The following is a 23,194-nucleotide window of genomic DNA, read 5'->3' as shown; positions in this document are numbered from 1 at the left end:
AAATTGTTCCTTGGCGCCGTCTGCAGCAATTCGCTGCCTATAGGCTTCCTACAGAACACTCGCCGAACCGAACACACACACAAAAAAATAATCAAAACTAGGATGGCATATGTACTAAGGTGCGGCGAGTTGGTCGTTCTAATTTAGGATACAGTGCGAAATAACACAGGACGTAGACGAGTAAAAGGCACCGCGTACACCTGGTGTTACAACAAAGTGAAGTGGCCAAAAGGAGCCATTTGTCGAATGCACAGAAAGCGCGCCAAGAAAAATATATGCCAGACACACCATTAGGCGCAACTAAGCTTAGATCACTGGCGAATGGAAGAAGTTGTCATTGCGGCTTCGTTAAGAGTAGTTGCAGATGTGGTCTGCTGCTCGAGCGCTACATTTAACGCGCAGCACTTCTTGAGACATAGTGGTTTTGGTACGATAATGATACTGATGATGCTGTACCCACTGAGTTAGCCTGGCAGACCTGGCTCGTTCTGAGGTAGTTGTAATGATGAATTAGAACGAAACGCCACGGTCTGGTTTTTATTATTTTTTTAGACACAACTGCATTTTTTTCAGCATCGGGTCATCATTACACGACGTGTCCCTGGCACATAATTACAAACGAAATGTGCATTCTTTGCATATATAATAGTGTCTGCTGAGCTTTAGCCATTTGTTAACAGGATACAATTATTCACCGGCACGTCGAAATACATTTTAGTTCAGCCGATGATGTCACCTTTTTTTTAAATATAGATATATTTTCGTTTTTATGCCAGCTCAGACAGGTTCATTACGTTGCCAATAAAGTCAAATTTGGTAACGATGGTGTTGTTACGTCCTGCACAGGAAAACAGCAGAAAAATAAAAAAGGACGATAACGAAATGCCGATGACGACTATGAAGACAATGATGATGAGGTGGAGGAGTGCGAATGACAATTGTGCTTTTTGAGCTTGCACAATATGACGTTAACGTGCAGTTATGATAAGCCTCTTCGACTGCCAAACGAACAAATACGTCTGGCATAAGTGGGAAATCCACGTAGTAAAGTACTTAATATTGTGCATGTTATTCGAGACAACATTATTAGAAACATCAGTCCCTGACTGTTTATTCGACCTTCCTCTTAATCGGTAAGGCAGCCGCCAAACACCTGACATCTAATGGCTCAGTAGTCGACGGTGACGCCTCATATAACAAGTATACATCAATTCTGAATGTTATTTCGAAGCAATATTGAAACGAAAACTTTCTGATTTTGGATATGTAATGTTAGCTACCAGTTCGATGGCGTGGGTATTGTTCTTAGCCAGTTGAAGTTAAGAGAAAACGAAGCCCCCATACACACGATAGTTTAATGGTGTTCTGGACGCCACAGTGAAACGTCTACATAATCTGAATTAAGCGGTGGAATATCGATCTCACTGGCGGTCGTGTATAATTAGGGTCACCAGAAGCCGCCACCGACTCGGCGCTACTTATCGACAACACTTTCTCGTTTTCAAAATCAATGTTTATATGAAGCAGTAATATAAATAAGGAAACCTCTTACCATCCATGTCCAGTCATCCGGCTTGGCGATAGTGCCACCCACGATCCTTGTCTTGAAGTTTAAGCCGCAAGCTATAAATAAGCATTGCAGAAAAGGGTTACCACCGCGTGCAAAAACACGCGTTGTGAATGACACGGAAAAGATCAGGCGAAACCCTAAAGTGTATCTATTTAGCTTTTTCAGCTGTCATTTGCCGTTTCAATGCTGCACGTTGTTCGACGGCAGTCTTCATTACTATTAGTTGGCAACTACGCTCAAACTTCACGACACCGTCAACATCGGCGAATGAAGCGACATCAGTGCAGGGAAGTTAGCGGCAATTGCAATGATCATCTGCTGCTACACTTCTTTTTATCACCAGAACTTTTCGCAAATAATTATGCCGAGTCCTTGTATTATCTTGTAAGAGCGATACCTTGCACGTACACGCAATTTTTGAAATCTCGCTCCTCTCTTTATTCGGCCCTGACCATATGTAAATGTAAGAAAATGAAGAAAAATAGACCCAACTATGACGCATTCTCACGCATACCGCAGAAATACAAATAATAAGAAAGCCTTACTGTACATGTCCACTCTCTCGAAACGGTTGGTCATAAATGAGCGGCTTCTGTAGTCAAGAACTATGACTCACATGTCGTCAATTGGGCCAGTCCAGGAGGCACTGGAGGTAGTGGCTTCTGACGTTCACTAGTCTGCCCACCGCTAGGCTGTGGCTGGGACGGAGGCTTCTGCGGATGTGCGGACGCATCATGGGCTTCCGCCTCCTCCTCGTCATCATCTGGAAACTGGATGGGCGCATTGGCTGTCGGCGAGTTGCTCGGTGGAGGGTTCGGCGGCTGCACGACTGGCGGCCGCGATGGTGTGGGTTGTGCTGGTGGGGGTTGCACTGGTGGAGGTTGTACTGGAGGAGGCCTTGTCGCAGGACTAGGCTGTGGCTGTGGCTGTGGCTGTGGCTGTGGCTGTGGCTGGGGCTGGGGTTGGGGCTGTGGCTGGGGCTGCACCGGCTGATTGTGGGGTGGTACACCTCCGTGCCCGTCCACTAGCTCGTCGGGCGTTAGCGGCTGGTCGACGTTGGGCAAGTTGGGCCCGCCGGGACCATCCTCGTAATCGGGATTCTGCACGGGCGGCGGGCTGGACGGTTTCTTGCCGATGTTGAGCAGACCACTCAGGATGGGAAACAAAGGTTTGCGCGGAGTCAAGAGATTGCCGAAGAATTCATCGGGACAGCACACACCGAGGTGACGATTGCTGATGACACACGAGTAACTGAGAAACAGGTCAAAATTTTCCAGAAACGCGGGAAGCACACATTCCCTGACGTATCGGCACTTCCCGGGGGTTGTGAGTGGCGTGGTGCATATTTGAAACTGTCTCAGAGCGTTGATGGCCGGTCCGAAGAAGGAGGAGCGCCTTCGCGGGACGTTGAAGTTGTGCTGCGAGCGCTGAAGATTCTCTAGAAACTTGTTCACGACATTTTTGTCTTGAATGGGCGCTCCGTGCGGATGCTCGGCGCCTTGAGGTGCCTGCTCCTGCGGCCTTGGCTTGCCAGCATCGAGGACAGGCTTGAACAGCGATCCTAAAAGCCCTGATAAAGAAAACAAGCAAGAGTGAAGTTGTTGTCATAAGTGCAGTGGAAATGACTGGGTAGGCACGTGAAAGCGTAATAATAATAATAATATCACTAATTATATTTAATCTGATAACTCACGGCCGGTATTGTAAACAATTTAGCTTATTTGATTTTAACAGCGATGCTTGTTGTTCATCTTGTTCATCGGTTTTGTTTTGGAATGCTTTCAGCAAGGAATTCTTGCTTTGCTCTTAGATTATTCTCTCAGCGAAGTGTTATGTTCTAAGTAGGTGAAGGCTACCGGAATTTCCTTCGGGTGGCGCTGAAGATGGAAACCATTATAATCGGCTGAGGATAAAAGCTTGGCTCTATAAAGCGTCACTTGTGCAGAATAAATGTCGTGTATTGAGACAGACAGTACCGTCAATTTGCTTTTGCGCTAAACGTGACGACGCTGTGCAGCAACGTAAATATGCAAGCCACGCAGCTGCAACGATCTCCGGGCATTCTTTCGCCGTGCCCGGATTCTTAATGCATCTCTCACGCGTATGTGGAGCGCTTGTATACATGAGGTCGCCTACCTGCCTGTACGCCCGCGTGTTCTAGGAGCCAGGTTTTTCCCTGCCATGAAGGTCACGTCGAAAACACGAGCTTGGAGTCTCCCAGTGAATCACGGAGTGCATTGCCGATGTTCGCCATCGACCTAGCGCCTAAAAGAAGGGAGAAGCGCCTCTCGTCGAACCCGTCAACTGACTTGGATGCCTCTGTGATTTTTTTATGCGTAAGCATTATAGTGCAACATCCTGTGGAAAATCAGCCCTGCTTCCTCCGTCCGTAACGTTATAGCAAGTAGACCGACTACTTGAGATATTGCGATGTTGGAATGGCAAGGAGATGGGAACAGAGGTCCCACAAAGGATTGCATTTGTGGACAGTGCAGCTGCCGCACTAAGTAACTGCATCATACAGTAGGAGCGAAAGCAAACAGTATACTATACTGTTCTCTACTATACTACACGAAACAACTTACTATACCATATGTTCACTAATCATTCCCAATGTTTGTTAGCGCTGGCTGAATTGTGGGTAATGTCAGCTAGTCTGGGGTAAATAGTGGCTAATGCAGTTTGGCACTGCTATGGACGGCTGTTCAATGAATAGTGTTTGTTAAATGATGGCTAATGTCATTTAACGTTGGCTAAACATTGGCTAATGTTCGCTCGTGCAGCCATATGTTGGCCAAGTGATACATTTACAAATAATGCCTGCTCACTACTCAAAAATTTTCTGTCCTAGCTGCCGTTTCCATTATCAGCGACATGGCTTTAGCTATATACTATCAAGGAGGGTGTTCCGACGACGCATAAAACAATACTGCCCCGCTTTCTCTATCTCACTTTTATTTTTCTTTGTGCTAGAGCACTCGGCCGCAGCGTTGGGGATAGCGTGAATTGTCCACCTTTATGCTCGGGGTACTAGGTTAGGTTTCCAGTACCACCGGGCACTTCGTGGTATTTTTGACGGGGAGAGCGGTACCTCAACCTGGCGCTCGGTTGTGTATAGCTGCTCATCTCGAAAGGCGGTATATCCTGTTCTCTCTCCTTTATTTAGCACTCGCATTCACTCCTGCCTTTTCACCCTCGACGCTGCCCCGCGCTTCCTCATATTTGTTGCAGAAATTGACGTCTCTCCAACCAGAAACTACTCTTTCTTTCTCTCGACCTGTTGTTGTGCCCTTCCGTGGATCGCCGAAGAAAACTGCTAACCACCACGTCGAAACGCCGTACTTGCTTCGAGTTTGGGACTACTATTCAAACGTTCATTCGCCCCTAGTAACGTTCGAAAGACTAAAGATAGCGGCTAACCAGGCGTACTTCCCCCTCGCTACACTGTACTATACAAATATATGCTATGCTTTGCTACCGTGCCTGGAGAGCCGAGTGGTCGGATCGAGGTTACGTGGGTTCGAGTCCCGCCTCGTCAAGAATTTTTTTTTCGGCAAGAATTTTTCTCTTTCTCTTTCTTTACATCTTCCTTTCCGTGTCTGCTTCTTTCTTTCTTTCCTTCTTTCTTTCTTTCTTTCTTTCTTTCTTTCTCTTTCTCTCTCTCTCTGTACTCGTTCTCAGGTAGCCGCACAGTGGCACATACCCATTAAGGTGATGGTAGTTGTCTGTGATCGACTCACAAGGAACTGTTTGCTAAACAGCTTCGCTGTTAAAATGTAATCAGAAATATGTGAAATAACAGCAAGTGAACAAAGAAGTCGTTCCATACGAGGAGCAGGGTAGTACAAAAACTAGATACTGTCTATACTTCGGTAGCCTTCTTTATAACTTGTGAGGCCCGCTGCGTGCGCCACCTACATCACCGCCATTAGTAGGCGCCGCCCGCAGCACGAGGCCGGGCCCGCCGTGGCCGGGCCTGCCAAGAGATCTGCGCTTGTAAAAGCAGCACTTCGTGCCTGAGCGCAGCGGAGTTGACGTTGTTCACCATGTTTTTCTTGCCCGGCGTCACTATATGGGAGGCTCAGCCGGCCGTTTGGCTGAGAAAGCGCGGCCCTTGAGACTACAGATTCCTTTTAAGTTGTGATGTGACGGTTTTTACAACTTGAACCGAATGTTCTAGCCAAAGCATCCTGTGTTTATAACATTTCTTTAGCAAGCACGACTGGTACCGGATGGGTGGATGGTTCAGTTTCGAATTTCACGTCATCCACCCAAAACCTACAGACCTGTGGGTAACGTCAGTGTAGCACATATATTCTCCGGGTGAACGTACATAAACGTAAAGAGATGTGTTGAAAATATTACGACGGCTGGGTCTGAGCTTCGGGCTTCCAGTACTGAAGCCAGCTGCTTAAACCAGACGTACTCCTTGTCAAGCAGAGCGGGACACCTTAACGAATGTACCACATGCACGCAAGCGGTTTCGGACACCTCTCACATTTGAACACGAGAGTGTTTTATGCCGGGGTCTACCAAGACTTTCATGACGTATTTCCGCCACGGAAATACGTCAGCAAAATGAACGCCATCACACGGCAAAGAAAAAAACTATAAGAAAAAATTCCGTTGATAGCAGTCGAACCCATGACCTCTCATTCCTTCAGAGAAGCTTCACTTGCTACATTATTGTTTCTCTTCTTCAGCCTGAACCTACCGTGTCATTTTCATTTATTTTGTATTTTATCGCTAGCGCAGTATTTCTCTTAGAAAAAAGAACAAATACTTGTTAACAACGCGACTTATCTCAAAATACCGCGTTAATCGAAATGACTGTCAACCTGTCTCTCCTGGTGTACATCTGTAAACCCATCGAAATATCAACTATTTTCAACAAACAAATCACAAAATGATAGCATAAGAAGTATTACAGAAATCGAAAACGTATACCATTTCTCAGCAATGCATATTCTTGTCAGCAGGCTATGGCGAGGTTCAATAGCCTTCCTCTTGGAGGGTGCAAGAGTATATATACCGTGTTTGCTTGGTCTGAGCTTACTATAAGGCTGAGTTTGAGCAAGCGTAGCATCAATGTATTCGATCCTCTATAACCAGCAATCTACTGTATCGATTACATTATTGATTTCCTTCTTAAGCCTAAACCTACCGCGTTAATTAGATTTATTTTGTGTTTTATCATTCACGAAGTATTTCACTTAGAGAAAAGATAAAAGACTTGTTTATAGCGCTACTTATCTCAGAATAACGCGTTAATAAAAATGAAGGTCAACCTGTCTCTTCTGGTATACATTTTTGCAAACGCATCGAAACATCAACTCTTTTCAACAACCAGAAGGCTGCGTATGTCTTCGGTTGTTGGGGGTAACCTACCTTGCCTCTTGGATCGCACGAGAATGGTCGAGTTGTCTCCAGTGACCGCAGATGTGCTCGCTAGGGAGATCACTACCAGTGCGCCCAGTAGCCCGGTGCGCATGCTCGTTGTTCTGGTACCTGCAAGTTGCGAATAGTGGACGTGATCGAGACACATGAACTTCACGGGACGAAGTGGTATGTTTTTGTGTGGCGCGCAGGACGCTGAGCGCGGAGGGTCATTCGACTTTTTACGTTGCTCAAGTTCAACGCCAAGCTCACAAGACAACGGGATACCTCCGAAAGGATAGGCCTTCTATAGAAAGCCTTCCACTCTCTGTTAAAGGATATTCAGATTGCGGGACTTGGCGCTCACAATATCCCAACCTCGCGCTCTTTGAATTCCCTATATGAGATAGTTCGGACCCTGCAGCGTGTAGCGTCTAGGTCTTCCTGACCTAGACGCTACACTTATTAAAGCGAAAGCCCTTATCAAACACGAAACGAAAATTGACCGTCGGTGTCGGCGGCGTCGGCGTCCTGCATCGGCGGCGTCAACACGAGTGAGGCAAAAAGTAATCATCGCCTGATGACGTCACAGATCGCCGAAATGTGTGACATAATGACGTCACTATGATGTCAAAATGACATCACACGATGACGTCACCACATAGCATTGTCGTTTGGTCAAACGAGGGACGATCCCGCAGGCACCGCAAAATAAGGTGAGGGGCATCTTGGAGGCATTGAAAAGCCACTTTAGGTGCATAAAGCTTTCGGAGGGAGGCGTTGGGGTATCAACACATCGGCTGAAAAGAAAAAGAATATGGCTTTCTTCTTCTAGTTGTTCTAGGCGATTGCATAAGGGTCCGTGCGAGTTTATGTTTCGCTCAAATAAGGGCGTTTCAAACGTCGCGCCTCCTACTTCTTGACAAAGTGATGTAGATTCAAGAACTTTAGCGCTGCAAATGCGACAAAAATGAGCAAAAAACGAGAGACGTCATTTCACGGTCTCGGTGAATCAGTTAAAACATCCTTTAATTATCTGTGGGAGATGTATGGTAAGGTAATCGGATTATTAATTGTTTCGCTTACATTTCGGCCTACATCTTCTTACCTGTGTAGCTATGCGCGAAACGTATGCACCTTTTCGTCTATTGCTGCCCACTGTCCACACTGTGCATGATATTTAATTGCACAATGCGGCTGTACGCTTCGCACCGTTTATTTGAGGACTTATGGTACGTAGTGCTTGCACTCTAAAAAAAAAGGGAGCGAGAATGGAGCAACGGGCTCCGTTCCTCCTTCGGAGCCGCGACTTTCTCCTTTGCGGACGATTTACTCGTCGCGCCCTCTTGCGGCAAGCGCCAAGGGAGAAACGTTTCTCCTCAACCACGTGACTTGCGCGCGCGCGCATGCGCACGCCGAGTTACATCGTGAATCCGTGCTGCGGAGAAGGGCTGCCCTTTCGCGCTCACTCGGCAGCCTCAGGCCAGACTATCCAGTGCTACCGATCTCGGCCAGCCGTGTGCAATTACTTGTACCTAGGATTGATGCGAGCAACACACGAGTGACGTTCATTGTTTTTGTTCTATGTGTTGAGTAACGTGTGTGGCGTTTTCTTTTTCTTTTTTTATAGGCTCGGCGTGTGCGCGATGCGCCGCATACTTCCGTGTGTCTCGTGTTGTTTGTATACGTTTGCGCACGATCTGCTTGTCATAAATACAGTAAGTCCTGCTTCACAAAACAGTCGTTTTAATAAACACCTTAGACTGTACACGAATAATTCAATTTTTTTCCGCGTTAACATACTTGGCTAGAGCATGCGTTTTTAGTTTTACATAGCACTTATAGCACTTATCAATACAACAAGAAATATAAAGAAGCATTAAGGGTAATTTTTACAACATTTTAGCAAACGTGATACCACTGGACAGTGCATGCGTGAAAGTACGATAACATATAATTGCTGGAGTTTGTGTCGAAACCACCGTATGATTATGAGGCACGCCGTAGTGTGGCACTGCGGATTAATTTCGATCAACTGGGGTTCTTTAACGTGTACCCGAACATAAGCACATGGGTGTTCTTTGCCTTTCGTCCCCATTGAAGTGTGGCCGCCGTGGCCGCATTTTAACGTTAACCTGCATCATAATTGCACATATCCGAAAAATAAGTCAATGACTTCTGTCAATTAAGCCAAATTTCTCAATCACATGCGTTTTGGAATACGCATGCCATCACTGAGAATTAGGACGGACTTATGCACGCGTTCAGTATGTATCTCGTTCTCAGGATTTTGCTTTGGCGTACGAAACTCAACACAAAATGCGCTTCTAATGACAGCTGTGCACAGTAGGTAATCACTAACACTCTCACTCACCTTTGTGAAAAGAGTATTCCAAATCCAACGCAAGACAAACCACCGCCACAACGACAACTACACAGTTGTCGCACAATGACCGCAATTTCACACGCCAGGCGAATACCGTGACGTAACAGTAGCAGAGCAGCATGTAGGTACAGCGTACTGAAATATTACAGAACACGTAGTGTGGGTAGCGTTTTTTCCATAATTCGCGTGGTGTAGCGCCAGTTTCTCTACTCAAGTAATCGAGCCGCCGCGACGGCGAGAGCCACTGACATCGCTCTCGAAAGACCACCGTCCGGTGCGAGGCCATCTTGTCTTGTTTCTTCGCACGACCCGCGTTGTAACGTACGCATACACAAATGAGACGGCCGTACCGCATCAGAAGCATTGTCACTGAAGGGCCAGCAGTTGAAAGAATCCATGGCCCATCGTCATACTTGTGGTCAACGCATAAATAGAATGTGAACAGATGTCAACGCCAAACCACTCAACGAAGTCGACGCGACGAAGGCGACGGAATCTGAACTCTGAACTATGTTGCCGATGTTGCGCCCTCACACAGTAACTATTGAAAATAAAGAAAGAAATCAGAGAGAGAAATTTCATCTGTGGCCGCTGTCAGAAGATGGCGCTACTTCAAAATGTCGTCGGAATGGTATGAACGGTTCTCAAATGGTCGTTTTCGCACTAACTTAATCAACTCTCTGTAATTATATTGTTCATTATTATGCGGCTTTAGATTAACTGGTGCGCTTGGCTAAGCCATAGCTACTATTTGATAATGTCGGCGTATATTGTGACGCAGCCATGAAATCGTAAAGAGTTGAAGAAGAATGACGCATCTTTGTGCCACCATGGTCCACTGTAATTCAGTGACTATATAAGGGCCAGCTCTTCATAGAGGGGTATGTGTAAGCGTGTGTACGTATGCGTCTGTAGTGAATGGTTTTATACATGCGAATGAATTGTGTATGTATTGAATTGAATGTGCGTACTATGTGTCTGCCTAGTAAACGTGTGCGTATCAACTTTCCGGTGTCCTTGAGTAATCAATGAATGGGCCTACCTCCCCGAAATGCCGTGTGCAGTATCAACGTAGGCCGCCTCAGTCAGAAACAACTTTTTTTAGTATCGTTTAATCCCTCTAGATGGCGCCAGCTACCACCTACTTCGCGGCCGCGGCGCTCTCACAGCTCCACCTACTTATAAGAAGTTGAACATCTATCTATCGAAACTATGCTCTGCTGCGTCGGGATTGTTTTGATGCGACAGAATGTACATTTTGGAGGCACAAACGCGTGGATAACGTCGCTACACCGTGTGATCGTGTGATGCTTCGACAAATAAAGAAAGCAAGCCTAACGTACAGTCTCCGGGTGAGAGCCCCTTTGCAGTATCCGTCTCTTTTAAAGTGAACGCCGTCTCGCTGGCCGATCGAAACGTACGGTTCCGTCGTTCCGTTTCGCGAGGTTTTCATCACTACAGGTTTGTCTGCTTGATTTTATTGTCATAGCGTTCGATATTAAGCTCAGAGGGACCGTTTTTTGTGACTGCCAGTGCCGCATACTCTTTATCAGTCGAGAATCGATGCGCTCGCTAGGCCTAAATCTATTGCTCGCTTCACTGGCTTGGCGTCAGCCATCTTGATTTTGACGGTTTCTCCATTGAAAAGGGAGGAACGGTTTCTCCATTTGAAGACGAACATTGGGGACATCGCCGTTTCTCCCTTAAAGGAGAGAGGGTCAATCCATTTTTTTTAAGAGTGTGGACTTATGAATTAATATTAGCATTCGCATAAGTACCGTTATGAGACTAAGAGTCGCTTTTGCATTGTATACGTTTTTTAACCAGAAAATTCGTTTTCGTCGTGCGCAAGCTACGCACAGGAAGCGCCAACTAGCTGTTTTTAACCATACCAAAAGCTCTGACACTCCTTGATTTCTATAGATCCAGAGATACGCGAACTGTATCGCTGTCCCGTGATTCCTTCGCAACACTCACTCACTCACTCACTCACTCACTCACTCACTCACTCACTCACTCACTCACTCACTCACTCACTCACTCACTCACTCACTCACTCACTCACTCACTCACTCACTCACTCACTCACTCACTCTCTTCTAGTGCAGTGCTCCTCTGTCCAAGCCTGCAATAGTCAACCAGACGCTTCCATCTGTAAAATACATCGCTTCTATCTCACTTTTCTTTCTCTAAGTTCAGAAGAGCACTCTCGTTTTTCCATTGTTTGCTGTATATATATATATATATATATTTTTTTTGGTGTGCCGTTTTCCTTTTTACTAAGTAAAATACCAAGCGCGACGCTGCAACTCGCCTCTGCATAGTGCCGCGTTAAAGAAAACATAGTCGAGAGCAGGTTTTCAAGGTGAAATCATGTGTTATTCTCAGCTTCGCCTTGGCCTACGGCCACTAAGGCGTCACGGCACAGGTTAACAATCAACGCGCTCTCAAGGACCGTCCTCGTGCTGCCGCGTTTATTCTTCGATTGTTAGGGCTTTGTTTAACGCACAAGGCAAGACGGCCGCCTCTCTTGCTCACAGCAGTGTAACGCTTAAGGGCCGCAAGTACTGCGGCCGTGGTGATGCCTTGAAAAAATAACATAGGCCGTTAAGTACAGGAATATCCGCATGAATCACAGGAATCTATTATCGCTTTGGGAGCGTTTCCTTAAGCCATTCAAGCGTGGCGGTCGTGTGCGCCGCCACAATAAGGAACGATGTCCTCCGACATTGTTATTCTTCCGCGCTTAGCACTTGATTCACAGACACATGTATCGCCGAATGAATCTGTCGCTTGGGGACCTACCATTTTAACGGCGGATCTTTTTTAAGCTTAAGGTAAGACGTTTAATGTCCGCACTAAACTCGGCGGGTATGCACCACAGAAAGCGGGTATGTGCCAAGCAGCTCCTAGCATGACATAACGATGCAGGGTATAGTATAACAAGGGCTTGGGAAAGGGAAGTTAGGGGGAGGAGGAAGGAAAACAGGAGGGAGGGCATTAGAGAAAAAGATAAAGAAAGATGAAAGAAAATAGAACATTCATTATTGCCCCATACAGCTTTTTTTTTTCTCTAGCGTTCTTTTTGTCGTAGTGTTGCCTTCTGTCATTTTTGATTTCATTTGCTTCCTTTCGCCAGAGCAGGGTAGTGATTTGTTCGCTGCAGTTACTAACACCCCGGTCTTTCCATGTATTGCTTCTCCTCCTCCTTACTAATTGGCTCAACCTCATTACCCTAGAATTTCTCGAACAAACAAAGGCTACGTGCAAGAAGAGAAGAAAGGACGCAACGTCTACCGAGATAGGTCCTGGGAATGCTACGCAGTAGTTCAGCTATGACAAGAAGTCTTGGCGGTGTCGTCAGTCTAATTCGTTCAGCGTCAAGCACAGTCGTCATGATGGCAATATTGTTCCAAATAGATTTACCTAGTTCACTTCAAGCTCTTTGGCTCAATCCCGTTAGACCACGCAGAAGTTAAATTACGAAGAATCCTGGCAGGACTCAATAACGCCAAGCATGTTTCGAGAGTAATTTCTGGGAGGGTGCCAGCGCTAGTTATAGGTCCACTAAGATGGACAATCAAGAAAAAATAAAGGAACATAATAAAAGCAGATGACTTCTATGTGATCCCAATTTCTCGGCTGCAGTTGTCAATCAGATAAGATGGGCTAGCTGGATAAAAGTACTACGGAGAACATTCTACGTCGCAAAGTGATCCATAGAATGTGGTACAGACGCCTGGTCATCCATACTCGTAAGGATGCCAGGTCGGAACACAAGGAAATACATATCTGTGACCCACTACATCTACAGCGGAAGCTAGAGTTCACGAACGGTCATCACACGGGAAGATACGTTAAGAAACATTGTCAACAAAAATTTCAACATCGCGGAAAAAAACACGAACGAACGAAAGGGAGGCGACACGGACTAGCGCTGACTACCAACTGATTCTTAAATAGGAAAAGGCACGTGTATGTAGTAGAAGAAATGGGCACAGCATATTCTGGACCAGCGTATCGTGAATCCCGCCTAAAGATGTCATCAACAAGCAGATAATAAACACTGGTACTCGATATGCACTTCTGCAAAGCGTCGTTAATTGAGGAGAGACGCGGCATGTTCTGCGCTTTCGAGTAATGGGGTAACCTACTACTGTGCTCATGCATGCACTACCACATTCGCGCTTCAGCAACACGGGAGGCAGAGATTCGTGGCTTGAGCCGCGAACGGTCGAAGGCGTTCCATGTTTCGCTGGCCTCTGTCTCGCTCTACGAAGGCACGACATTTGATCGTCGACATCGTTGCCTTTCTGCGACGCTTATTGCAGCAGTATTATTAGTTGGTGCAATCAAGCTCAAAGCGGTATGCTGCGGAGCAACACCGTTGGTGCATGTGGAAGCTGCACTACTGCACTATCCGACAACGAGCCGTCACACGCTAACACGAAGCGAAAGGCAAAGAACGTAACTGAGGCTAGGGCGTGGCCTAGGGCAACTTCCCGACGCTAGCGCGGGCAGTGTTTTGCGCTGGTACCTAGATGCTTTAACCATGGCCTGTGAGATTGCGCGCCGGCGCGCAATCGTGCCGGCGCGCCGTAAGTGTCGTGCCACATCACTTCACTTCCCCTCTCACAGACGATCGCACCGCCCCTCCCCGTCTGGCCCCGCCAACAGAAAGCACTGTGCGAGGGAGAATGTGTGAGCGATATAGGGTGCGTTTGCCGTGTGTCGTGCGTCTGCCTCGTTAGCTTAGTCGGTAAAGCGCCGCGCACTCATCGTCGCGAACCAAGAGGGCGTAAGTACGATTCCCGGCGGGGAAAGCTTTTGTTACAGTTTTTTCTGTCTCATCCGTTAGCGTCCATTTTATCAACGTCATATCCGTGACGGACATACGTCACTAAAGTCGTGGTGGATCCCGGCATAAAACACTTTCGTGTTAAAAATGAAACATGTTCGTGTTTTTGCGTGCTTTGTGCAGTCGGCTATTCTTAAGTGACATCGCCAGCCTATAGTTGAATCCCTCAACTATAACTCGGCCGAAATGCTTCAAACGTGAATCGCAAGAGATTTGGTGGTCACATGCAATTCAAGGTTAGGAAAATCGCTAAGGTATGACCGGCCGACTAACGGAATACATAAAGCTCAAGAACTCTCTCAATGTTCTTTTCCTTGTGTCGATATAAGTTCACATCTTTCCCTTCCCTTGACTTACTTGCGTTTAGGTTCATGCAGGGTGCTGAAAATAACAGAAATCATTGCTTCAACCAAATACTTAAGATGTACCTTCAACGCTGGAAGTGAAGAACGCGAGAGCAATGCCCTTAAGTCCCCCACAGCCAAAAATATAACCTAAGCAGTATTTTAATTTTTATTGGCTTACCCTAATAGCCGAAAATAAGTCATGGTTATGCTGAGAGTGATAAATCATGACATGTTATTATATAATAATTGTTGGGGTTTAACCTCCCAAAACCAACCATGACATGTTAGGCAGAAGTTCAGGAGACGATGGAAGCCTTGAAGAGATGCAAATCCTTAAAAAGGGGGCGCCACTGGAGCCAACGTTTTGACATTAGACCTGTCTTTGTCAAGGTTTCTGCCTTGACAAAGACGAGTCTGTTTGTCGAAACGCAAGCTCCAGCGACACCTCCTGTTAAAGGACTTTCTATCTCTTCAAACCCTGACATGAGCATTTCTTGGAACTTTCTTTTTCTCCCAATGGTTAAGCCTTAACGTCGAAATGCACAGATCTGCCTAGTACTATCTACCCTCCTGATTCAAGCAACCTGCTCACATCGGGGATTGTACTTTTAAAACGCGAGAAGTGATCTCAGGATATAATGAAATCGCTTCCAAAGCTTGTTTAAGAAATGCGAACTTTTTATGCGTGTATTGCCTGCCACAATGTTGTCGGGTAATGTAATCGGTGCCCGTTGAAGTTACACATTTACTCAGTAGTGGCATTTCCAAGTTTATAAAGTCATTTGTCTTGAATTGCCATCTGGAAATTTATTAGTCAAAGAAGATGCTGTTTTTGACTTTCCTTGAGCTGTTCCAGGGACGCTTGAATATTCATGACTCATTCATCTGTGTACAAAGCCTCAAGCGACGGCCTCATTCGCCGCGTCTGTGGATCACATAGCGAGAAAGTCTGCCCACCGATATCGGTTTCACCGTAAGGAAAACGAAGTGCGATTATAGGTTAAAGACATTCAGAGCTGCTTATTAAACTCGGTCACGCGCGTAAGTTCGTGTCCTTGTAAATAAGTCTGGTTACCGCGAAGACCACTGACACGGGTGAAATTCCTGTGCCATCCATACTTATTCGCTCTTCGCCCTTCTAACGCTCAATTCTCTACTCGAGCGCTCGCAGAAAACAATGTTTTTGGCACCTTTCTTCACAAATAAACAAGAAGAAAGGATATGTGAATTCTGCTTAAGAGAGCTAGAATGAACGTTTAACCACAGGTATCATATATGGCCTTTCATAAATGTATTCCGACGAGAAGTACAAACCTCTTCCATTTTACGCTTTACATATCAGCGACTATACTCACAGCGATGACTTAATGCAAACAGTTGTTGCTTTCGAACGTCATCTAGGGACAATGAAAACATTCAAGTCAAGATGACGAAACTGGACATTGTTTGCCGTTCTCAATGAAGTCAGCTATTTGTTATCTGTTTTTTTTCCAAGACACATCATCATTGAAGCGGGGGAGGCTGCTATCTCCAAGCCGGACCTAGTCGAACAGCGCTAACTCGCCGCCCGGGTCCGGCGGGCGGTCCAGGCCCGAGGGTTCCTGGAATAAGGGCTCCTCTCACCTTCATTAACTAAGCCGTTCTTCATTAAACGCCTTTTCTCACTCTCTCTTTCAGGACAATCCGCTAATTTCTAGCCTTACGACGTATTCGGTAACAGTAAAGTGCCGAACGCATTATGTATGCATCAAGGATGATCTCGGGATCACTGACAGCAATGCTACAATTGATAAAAGAATACACTCGTCCACCTCGGTGGTACAGTGGTTTCGGTTCGCGGCAGCTGATCCGAAAGTAACGGCTTCGATCCCGGCCGCGGACGTCGCATTTTGATGCAGGCGAAATGCTAGAGGCTTGTGTACAGTGAGTTGTCAGTGCACGTTAAAGAATACCAGAATGTCGAAATCTTCGAAGCCCTCCACTACGGTTCATATCATATCGCAGTTTTGGCACGTAAAACTCCAAATATTATTGGTAGCAGGCATACTTTCATTTTTGTGATTGAGAACGTAAGTTCTCATTTCTGTCTTCTTCTTTTAGAATATGAACTCTGAAATATTTACTCATTTAGAAAAAACGTGGACATAATGGTGTTCCTCCTAGCACCCAGAGCAACGTTGAGTAGTATTGCTCGAAACATTATGCGAAAATCACTTCCATAACAGCACTGCAAATTTACTCACGGCAAGCTCATCCTGAAACATTTTGCGGCACGTTTCAAATGTTTAGAAGTACATTAGTTCTGATTGTTTGTCGTCTCTTTTTCTGTGAAACAAAGCTCGCAGTGCACGTGTACAGGATAGTCTAGCCTTCGACATATAACTGCTTCCACATGTTCGTACAGACAGGAAACTGGCAGGAGGCGTGTTCCCGCGAAAGCGCCGGGAGGCTTGTACGTTCACGTTTTCCTTCGGGTGTGTTGTGCAAAGGCACTCCGCAGCAGTTTCCTCGTAAAACCCGGTACTAATCTCACGCTACAGATACTCCATTGATTGTACCTCGTGGCAAACTTGGCGCCTTCCGACCCGTTTGACATTAGCCCCACTTTTATTAGAAAAGGTACTTACTACATGATAGTCCTACCTGACGGAATCATCAAGAGTGGTGAAGGGAAATTTTATCCCCGAGTCATCACTGCTTCCCGAAAAAAAAAGTAATCGTCTTCTTAAGGGCAACGTCTTGACAGTGGTCCTTGTCAAAGTTTTGGTTTACGACTGAGGCATCGGTTTATCGGACACTGATGATTGTCATAAGTCTTCATCTTCCTGTGCATCAGTCAACCGCTTCCTACGGGCCGTAAATACGCGCAAGATGCGCCAAGCGATTGGCAATTAACAAGCAATTTCTGTAGGTGTTTGAAAACTGCAGGCGAATTTTTATGCGAATCAGTAGGGACGTACTTTTTCATGCACAACTGATAGGCAACTGATGCGCTGAAACCACAAGAAGCGTGAAACGCTTGAAAAAATAAAAACTAAAACGTACCGAGAAGGACAGTGCGGGTGATAGTAGTACCGGCCTAACTTCCAAACATCAAGAAGGACAATAAAAGCGCTCGCTTTTCAATGTCATTTCGGTCACTCTGTGTATAACGGCTGCCACTCACCTCTTGTCGGGAAAGTTAATCCTGCAGAAGCACTGCTCTTCTCTACACTTTGTACATCAACGAAGGTGTATGACACGGTTCGCCGATGCAGTCGGCCCAACTCGGCTTCGATACTCTTAACGCGTGCGTATGTGCGCCCTCTGGCACGGAGCGTTAAAAAATCGCGCGTACACCGCTAGCGACCGGCGGTTTCCCCCAGGCGTGTGTTGCGAAATGTTGTCTAGCGATTTCTCGTCGACGTCGCCGTCGTCGTCAAGGGGGCAGCTTCTGCGAAGCCGCTACTCCTCCTCTGCCGGAAAAGAAAGAGCGAAAAAAGCCCCGGCGGCTTCGCGAGGTGGCAGATTAACTCGCAAAACACGCGCTCGCTTTTCCCGTGGCGTAACGCGGCCCGCCTGACGATGCCACCAGGGGCGGACCTTTGGCGTTTCTTTTCATTTTTTTTCTACCTCGCCAAGACCACTCATTTCTTTCTGTGCCACGGCCACGCACCGACTTTCACCTGTTTACTCTTTCTTTGTTTGTTTCGCTTTTCTCTCTTTTTCAGAACGCCAAGGTGGCTCAGCTGCTACGTTGACGCGTCTGTGCCCTTCGAGACGCCAGAGCAATCGCGTGTGCGCGGTACCGGTCATAGGTATATCATGGCGGAGTTTCTGACGTCACGAAACGCGCTTACCAGATTACTGCGCGCGCGGCAACAGTGCGGCGGGGCCACGACGGACAATGCGTGTGTATGGCCAACTGTTCGCCAAACGTTGGGGGTCACGATTTTGGACGGCTTCCCGCTGCGCAACGGGTTATCCCGAGCCAGTCTGGTTTACAGTCATGGTGAACTCAGCGCTTCCTAACGCCAGGAATATTTATTGCAGCTGTACGAAAATAACCTATGAACACTTATAACGCTGACTAAACCTGTCAGCATTGGCCTTCTATAAACGTGTCCGGGCATTTATGCTTTTCTACGATTCTCGTCTAGACTCTCTCTCTCTTCATAGAATCTATTTCTCTCTCTCTCAAGGTGTGACGTTTTCTTTCGACGTCATCAGATAATCAAATTCCTCACTCTTGCCTTCAGATGAGTAAACTATTGATTACTATAATTGTGGAAGCCGCGAAGTGCAGTAAACGAAGTATAACTGGATAAAAGCTTGCCCTCCTGGTTGCTTGTTTATCGTCCATAACGTTACCTTTAGCAACTGGCCTGCACGACAAGCTTTATAAACACGTGAAAGCAGCAAGGTCCTCCTTCGTTTCTTTGAACGTTCGAAATGCATAATACTATCAAAAGAAACAACTTAACTGAACCTTCCATAGTTCGCAGGTATTCGGGATAATCTGGTCATTGTCATCAGAGAGAAATATATCCGTCAGATACAAATGAGCTTAAAAGAACTCAGCGTATTCACGTTAATACAGTGGTCTACAGTTACGTCGGCACTACTTAACGAAAATCACCGCCGAAGCACTCGATATAGATGGTTAACCAGCGAAGCTGAAATGTGCGGCCCCGGTGCTAATCGCAAGCTGAGATCTGTGGAAGTGTCATCTGTTGTAGCGCTTGATTTCTCTATCATCACTCTTGAGAGATGCGTGCTTCAAACTTTGTGTTTAGTGAAGTTAGCTTAAAAGGGTCTTAAGATCGCCTAAATGGTTTTATGTGTAACGATTCATGCTGCGGCGGCATCATCCCTAGCTATATATGCTGACAAAACCTGAAGAGAAACCAGTTTAAGAACGGAGACCGTTCGAGATGGCGTACACTATAGCATTGCTCCGTCATAGCAGCTTCTGAGCACTCCCGTACCGCAACATTTTATCACCTCCTAGCCATGCCAATCTTCGCTGTAAAACATATATTTTCGAGCTTAACCCTGGCATATCGATCTCTCAGAAATTCAAGTAAGAATCGGAGAGCATTTCGCGAGGCGCCCATTGCTTGGAGTCAGTTGATGATGCCTGTCCGCAGCACACAGTCATATGCTTTCGCAACGTCTATAGAGACGGCGAATGTGGAGAGGCTGCTATCACGGTTGCGCTCGGTGCGGCTTTATAGGTCCACACTCAGTAGTGTGCTAAATGTGGCCATACACAATAACCATCTTCTTCCTTGCTCAAGATACCAACTTAGCCTTATGCATCTTTCCATCAACTTTAACAAGCATGATGTTAGCGACACGATCCGATAAGGGACGAGGCGTGCAGGGTCTTTTCAGGACTTGAGCATTGGCACCACCCATGCTGTCATCCACGCATCTGGGATCTCACCTGTGGTCCAGACGTCCTTAAGTATGTCCTGAAGGGCACGCCTACGGTCTTATGGAACATTTGTCAGCATCTCGTTGCTGCTCAAATCGGACCCACTGCCCGGCGTCTTCTTAATTTGCTAAGCTTAGAGTCCAACTCACAAAAGGTGAATGGCCAATCCATCGTATGGAATGACTGAGACTGCAGAAGTTTCGCCGCACCTGCTAATCTGCCAGATGTGAACTCGTTTGAACAATCTTCTTCAAGCGTTTGTAAACCTTATCCTTGCTTTAAAGCTAGTGCTTCGAATGGCCGTAAGAGAAGAGCAACGCGAAGAGCGATGCCTTCACAAGAAAGTGTACTAGCTCCCTTGCTTTTTAACGTTGCAGTGTCAAGCCTTCCTGACGCTCTGAAAGAAGTAGGTGAGACGGCCGTTGAAAAGCCATCTGCACTGATGACATCTGTAGCTGGATCTCAGGGTACCAACACCAGGATAGCCCATGCAGGGCTCAATTCCCATTACCGACCGCTACTTATCAACGCTTCGCCTATGTTTATCCGCGGAAAAATCTTCTTTCATGCTTTCTTTTTCGGGAGTGAGACGGAAGCTAATATTCCTGTCTCTGAATATTAGAGACAATCCAATTCGTCGTGCCACTAGTGTCTGATTCCTGGGCAACAGAAGGCTACTATGGCGACGCGCTTTTGAAGGTGTTGTGGCTGTATCGGCTGTATCAGTGCAAGAGGTCGACGCACTTCGTCGCATATGGCGGTTGTTCATTAGGGGAGCAATCCTATGTCCATGCTTCAACTGAACGCTGCACTCATAACAAGCCCTCGGTCAGCTGCCACTGATGTCACCCTCACCGAGTCAATTGGAGCGCTTGGAGGCCGTACGCAGAAAGCGTATTCACTTAGCGATGGGAGTTCCTCAGGCTGCTTCAAACTAGAAAGTTACCAATGAAGCAGAGAACCTTACATTTCGCCTTTCACCATCTCCGGCCTTGCTGATGGAGCTACTAAGGCCGCGCAAGTCCTCCGCAGGCCCGGCGCTTCTCCGGCGCCTCAGAGCAGCAACTCCCTCCTATTTTTGTGCGGCGCTGGACACCGCTAGATATTTAGCTTGAAATGTCCTAAACGGAGTCGCCACTACCCGCAATGGTCTTTTATGTGCGGTACCTGTAGCGTCAGCGTCAGTGTTCCCAAGCTACAGGCGAAACGCACCACTCCCATTACTTGAAGCGAAATTTCTTGTGCTGGGCCACTTGAGCACAGCGTATCGAAGCCATCCGCGAGCGTGTACAGACGGGTCCGTGTGGACGTAAACAGCTGCGCAGCGGCTTTCTGCCTACCCTCTCTTGGTGTGCCATGGTCGGGTCGCCTAGTTCGCGTAGTTTTGTTTACAACGGTGGAAAGCGGCCTAATCGCCGCAGCTTTAAGAAATCGACGAACCTACTCTGCAGGCGATGTCGTGGTACAGACAGACTACAGTCGTCAGTGATACAACTACATCGTGGCCTACACTCTTAATGAGGTCCTGGTTGAATGCTGGATATATCCAGGAAACCAGACGAAAAATTTCCGGTTTCCTGGCTATATCTAACATTTTAAGCTGGACCTGATTAAGAGTAATAATAATAATATCTGGGGTTTAACGTCCCAAAACCACCATATGATTATGAGAGACGCCGTAGTGGAGGGCTCCGGAAATTTCGACCACCTGGGGTTCTTTAACGTGCACCTAAATCTAAGTACACGGGCCTCAAGCATTTTCGCCTCCATCGAAAATGCAGCCGCCGCGGCCGGGATTCGATCCCGCGACCTTCGGGTCAGCAGTCGAGCGCCATAACCACTAGACCACCGTGGCGGGGCCCTGATTAAGAGTGTACCTCAAGAATAGTTTCCAAGGCAATCTCTGGCACTGATGAAAGGTCTAATGTGCAAGTGATTAAGTGTAAAGTTTCAGTGGATCCAATACTACATTCGCATTGAAGGAAATTAACGAGCTGATACAGTTGCACATAAATAACAAACATATATCCCAAATGTGCGAGCTCCGAAGATTCGTGAAAACTCGAAGGATGTAATATGCAATCACTTGTTATGCCATTCAAGACTGGACGATGGGCTTCCCAGCCCTGTGCCTTCTGCGGTGATACCGGTCACATTCTGCATTTCATTTGGCTATGCCCCCAGTTCCACACGGATAGAGGGACGATGGTTCGCCGCCTGCAAAAGGGTGGGCTTAACACGAGAGATTTGAAGATGTCGTTTTACTCGGAGGGCCCGAGACAGTCAGTAGGAGAGTGCAGAGACTGCTGTTTACCTTCCTTCGAGACACGGGAGCGTTTATGAGGTGGTGACTCACCCTACAATAAACGCATAAAAAGGCTCAGGCGGGACCATTACCGGCTATGTATGTCAGGCTAACCCGCCTGCTGCGACGCCACCAGTGTTGCGGAATGGGCGCCTTCATTCATTTCCAATTCCATTCCGGAGATTTAGAACTTGCCGCAATTCCATTCCTTTCAATTCCTCGGAATGAAAAAAGCTTATCTCATTCCCATTCCGAGAATGGCCGGGCTGTTCAGTTCTATTCCTGTGATCCCTCAACGTAGAAAAGGCATCTTGATAGTTTTGTCGAGTTAAGAAAAAACGCCCCATAGAGCTGATGTCATCAGATGCATTAAGAAGTGCAAAAAGTACGCAAAACACGTTACCAAGGTCGAGGGATAGTAGCTTGGCGACATATCTCGTGCAGTACAACCACCCTACTAATTCCCATAGGGGCAGCTCTCCCGTTACCTATAGTATTTGCATGGTCAGCATGTTTGAAGGAATGGTGATGTTTTATTATTGTTTAAGCTTAAATGTGTTAATGCCAAAATGACAACATAGCGTATTTTGATACTGACAAAAGTAGTGTTCAAGAAGACTAAGCGTCCCGCCACGGTGGTCTAGTGGTTATGACGCTTTACTGCTGACCCGAAGGTCACAGGATCGAATCCCGGCCGTGGCGGCTGTACTTTCGATGGAGGCGAAAATGTCTGAGGCCCGTGTACTTAGATTTACGTGCACGTTAAAGAACCCCCCGTGGTCAAAATTTTCCGAGCCCTCCACTACGGCGTCCCTCATAATCATATGGTGGTTTTCGGACGTTAAACCCCAGATAATATTATTAAGAAGACTATACAGTTTTGCCACGCGTCTGGAGCGGTCGTGAATATGGAGAAAACTAAGATTTGGTTAA

General features: G+C 46.7%; 1 protein-coding gene across 1 annotated transcript in view; it reads right to left on the bottom strand.

Moving 5' to 3' along the window:
- Positions 1 to 17,944, bottom strand: part of LOC119394311 (serine proteinase stubble) — a 37,429-nt gene extending 19,485 nt beyond the window's left edge. The window contains exons 1-4 of the mRNA XM_037661597.2: positions 17,704 to 17,944; positions 6,959 to 7,078; positions 2,187 to 3,140; positions 1,553 to 1,623 (exon numbers count right to left, since the gene is read on the bottom strand). Coding sequence (XP_037517525.1) covers positions 1,553 to 1,623; positions 2,187 to 3,140; positions 6,959 to 7,061 — 1,128 coding nt within the window. The 5' untranslated portion in view covers positions 7,062 to 7,078; positions 17,704 to 17,944. The remainder of the gene's footprint in view (positions 1 to 1,552; positions 1,624 to 2,186; positions 3,141 to 6,958; positions 7,079 to 17,703) is intronic.
- Positions 17,945 to 23,194: the final 5,250 nt, after the last annotated feature.

This window comes from Rhipicephalus sanguineus, chromosome 5, assembly GCF_013339695.2.
Source record: "Rhipicephalus sanguineus isolate Rsan-2018 chromosome 5, BIME_Rsan_1.4, whole genome shotgun sequence".
Classification (NCBI taxonomy): Eukaryota; Metazoa; Arthropoda; class Arachnida; order Ixodida; family Ixodidae; genus Rhipicephalus; species Rhipicephalus sanguineus.
The sequence above is the reverse complement of the archived record's forward strand: the minus strand, read 5'-3'. Positions and strand labels throughout refer to the sequence as shown.